The sequence below is a fragment of the Tupaia chinensis genome, unplaced genomic scaffold (assembly GCF_000334495.1).
Source record: "Tupaia chinensis unplaced genomic scaffold, TupChi_1.0 Scaffold000654_1, whole genome shotgun sequence".
Lineage (NCBI taxonomy): Eukaryota > Metazoa > Chordata > Mammalia > Scandentia > Tupaiidae > Tupaia > Tupaia belangeri.
In genome coordinates, this window is record NW_006160175.1 from 2,757,827 (window position 1) to 2,760,801 (window position 2,975).

At 37.2% G+C, this 2,975-nt stretch overlaps 1 protein-coding gene across 3 annotated transcripts in view; it reads right to left on the reverse strand.

Annotated features, from left to right (window-relative positions):
• Positions 1 to 919: 919 nt before the first annotated feature.
• PCDH17 (protocadherin 17) overlaps positions 920 to 2,975 on the reverse strand; it is a 111,987-nt gene continuing 109,931 nt past the window's right edge. For all 3 annotated transcript variants that reach the window (XM_027776263.1, XM_027776262.1, XM_027776261.1), the window contains 2 exons: positions 1,219 to 1,897; positions 920 to 1,039 (listed from right to left, as the gene is read on the reverse strand). In XM_027776263.1, coding sequence (XP_027632064.1) covers positions 991 to 1,039; positions 1,219 to 1,897 — 728 coding nt within the window. In that variant the 3' untranslated portion in view covers positions 920 to 990. The remainder of the gene's footprint in view (positions 1,040 to 1,218; positions 1,898 to 2,975) is intronic.

The following is a 2,975-nucleotide window of genomic DNA, read 5'->3' on the forward strand; positions in this document are numbered from 1 at the left end:
CATAGAGTTCGACAGCTACCGAGGCAACACTTGCCATTTACAATATAAGCCCAAATATTTTTGCAACACAACTATATATTAATTTAATAAAATACACAATATAGCTCTTATACACTCAACAATTTGGCTCATATGCACTGAATCTGCAATAAATCAATAAAAAATATGTCATTTGATGTAAACACATTGAATCTTCTTACATTTGCACATTTAAATGGTCATGTGATTTGTGTATGTCTAAGACAATTTCACTTTCCTGAGCTATTTTAGTGTCCAAAAAATGAATTAAACATATTAACCATGTTGATTTTCTCTGAATATTACCACTCCATGGTAAGTCTTTTTCAGAACTTTTCTATGTCGGATTTAAAACATACGTATCATTATAGTATTGATATCTTTGTTGGACACTAAAATGCTAAATAGGCATTTTAAATCTTTAATTTTTCTTCTCCTTTAATGAAGTGAATTAGTCTACGTGTGTGCAGGACAAAAATGGACTATATCTTTTTACATTTAACTTTATACGACATGAGATGTCTTACAAACAACCAAGTTTTTTTTTGTTTGTTTTTTTGTTTTTGTTTTTGTTTTTGTTTTGCTTTTGACTAATGATATGGAATGTTCTTTGTGTTTATATGTGTGGCAGTTAACTTTATACAGAAATGTTTACCACAAATATGTGTTAATGTTTGGTGTAGCTTGGACTACTGCAAGGTCTTTTTAGGACTTTCAGTAGAAGCCTGTGATCACTGCTAGAAATCCGCCACAGATCACAAATTATGACCCTGCTCTGTAGGGGGTTTATAGGTAAACAGTTAAGTCAGCATAAATCACGGAGGACAGTCAGAGTGATCAGAAATACTTCACTTTTTCACACTGTATACCTTCCTAACAGATTGTCAAAAGGTAACTCGCCTCCTCATCCTCCTTGTTCTTCTCTCCTTTTTCTTCTCTCTCTCTCTTTTTTTCTTTTCTCTTTAAGCATCATTACTTCTGTCCTAATATAAGTTTGGTCAAAACAGAACCATTGTTATATCTGAAAAAGAAACAGCAGTGAAAAGAACATACTTGTGGGCACTTCAGATGTTCACTAAAAGCCTTAAAGCAGCATTGGTCTTCCTTCATCCCTGTAAAATGGGTGTCACCAGAAGTGATCATTTTTAAATCAACAGAAGAGATAAGAAAATGCCAATGCCTTTTTTTTTTCTTTCTCACTTTCTCACAGCCACAGGGTCATTTCCCCGACAGTCCTGCAAAAGCTTATCAATTTCTCTCACAACTTCTTCTGCATCCACAGACTCTCTGCCCAGATCCCTGTTGGCATGGTCAAGCTGCTCCAGAACAGCACCCATCTCACTGGAATCCCGGCTGGCTCTGGAATGCACATCCGCGAAGACTCTTGCCATCTGATCGGAGGCCATGAAGGGAGGGTCTCTTGGTTGCTTACTTGGTGACAGATACTGACTGTCAGTGGGCAGGTACTGACTGCTTGCTTCAGCCAGGGCTCCTGGTTTTGCTTCACAACCATCTAGGGAGCCTTTTGTTGAGGTGCAAGGCTCAATGCATGCCTTGGTTGGGCTGCTTGATGCTGAGGGGACCTCTTGGAGGAGAGGGCTCAGGGCACGTTTGGCTTTTAAATAAGGTTTAACATTGGCGATGAGAATAGTGTGCTCTCGCTTGTCTTTTCCAAATGTACAAAAAGTCTTTTTCCCAGTGGGATTCACAGTTTCATAAGTCTCAGTCTCAACGTTAGCTTCCACTGTGGGTACAAAGAGATTTGTGCGGTAATCTGCATTTTCAGCCTGATTGGCTGCAGGGAACTGTGGCATCCAACACCTGTCAGAATGACCAAGCACTCGGCATTCATCTGTGCAATTAACACACTCTTCGGGTTCTGCAAAACAAAAGAGAAAACAGCACATCCAATCATTAGGGTTTCCTTTAAATTTCTACAGAGGCTGTGATCAGCTCTCAGTGGGCTTGCTTGACCTCTGGTCTCTTAATTAAAAAGGAAAAGAAAACAATAATTAAAACATTTCAGGATGGTTGCATAAACCTGCTGGTTGAGACAATGGTTTTATTTAAGTCTATTCTCTAGATATTAACGAATTCCCATAGCCTGGGAAGAAGTAAAAAGTGGCCATTGGAGAGTGATTCTCAGCAGAATAGAGCATCACTGTAAACTAATCTCCTGGGGCTATCAGTTAGCCTTTGTTCTGTATAACCAATCCTGGAAACAGTGATCTTCAGAAAGGATTATCTGGATTAATTTTTTCAAATCAATTCACAGGGCAACAACTGGATTGCAAACTTCCACAACAGGTTCCTAAGCTGATATTAAACAATACATACTTTTCTCCTTATTTTGCTTATAATTGTTATTTTGGTGAAAGTCATGAAATAAAAGATTTCCTTTAAAAGCCTACTTTTCCTACCGGGAGTGGCAAATGGAATTTTCTATCGGAATGTATTATGAATAAGCTTGTCAAAAAGTGCACATTCTTATTTTATTAGAAATGCGTGTGGATCATGTAATCAGTTTTCTTCACTTCAGCTTTTTGTTTTTGGTGTAAGCAGGTGAAAATGGATTTATTCCACAGATAGAGTTCACAGTGAATGACAAATCATAATTTTCTATTTTAAAGAATAACACTTTCTGTGGGAATTTTTACTTTTCTCCTTTGCCCATAGACATATAGAGAAGCTAAATAAAGCATTCTCTAATGATCCCTATTTCAAAGATGCTGACAAGGAAATACGAAAGAAAATGCCTTCATTACAATAACAGCTGCATACTTATATGGATCCCAATATTTTAAATCATAATGCTGAACTTCATCATCCCAGTTACCCCTGCCCTCTATAAACTGTTGTTTCCATCATGTTTCATAATTCTTTTTTTAAGTCAGGGATTTATTTTCAGGAGAGGATATTTACAATTTACTTCTATGTGATGGGAATAGAATTCCCTA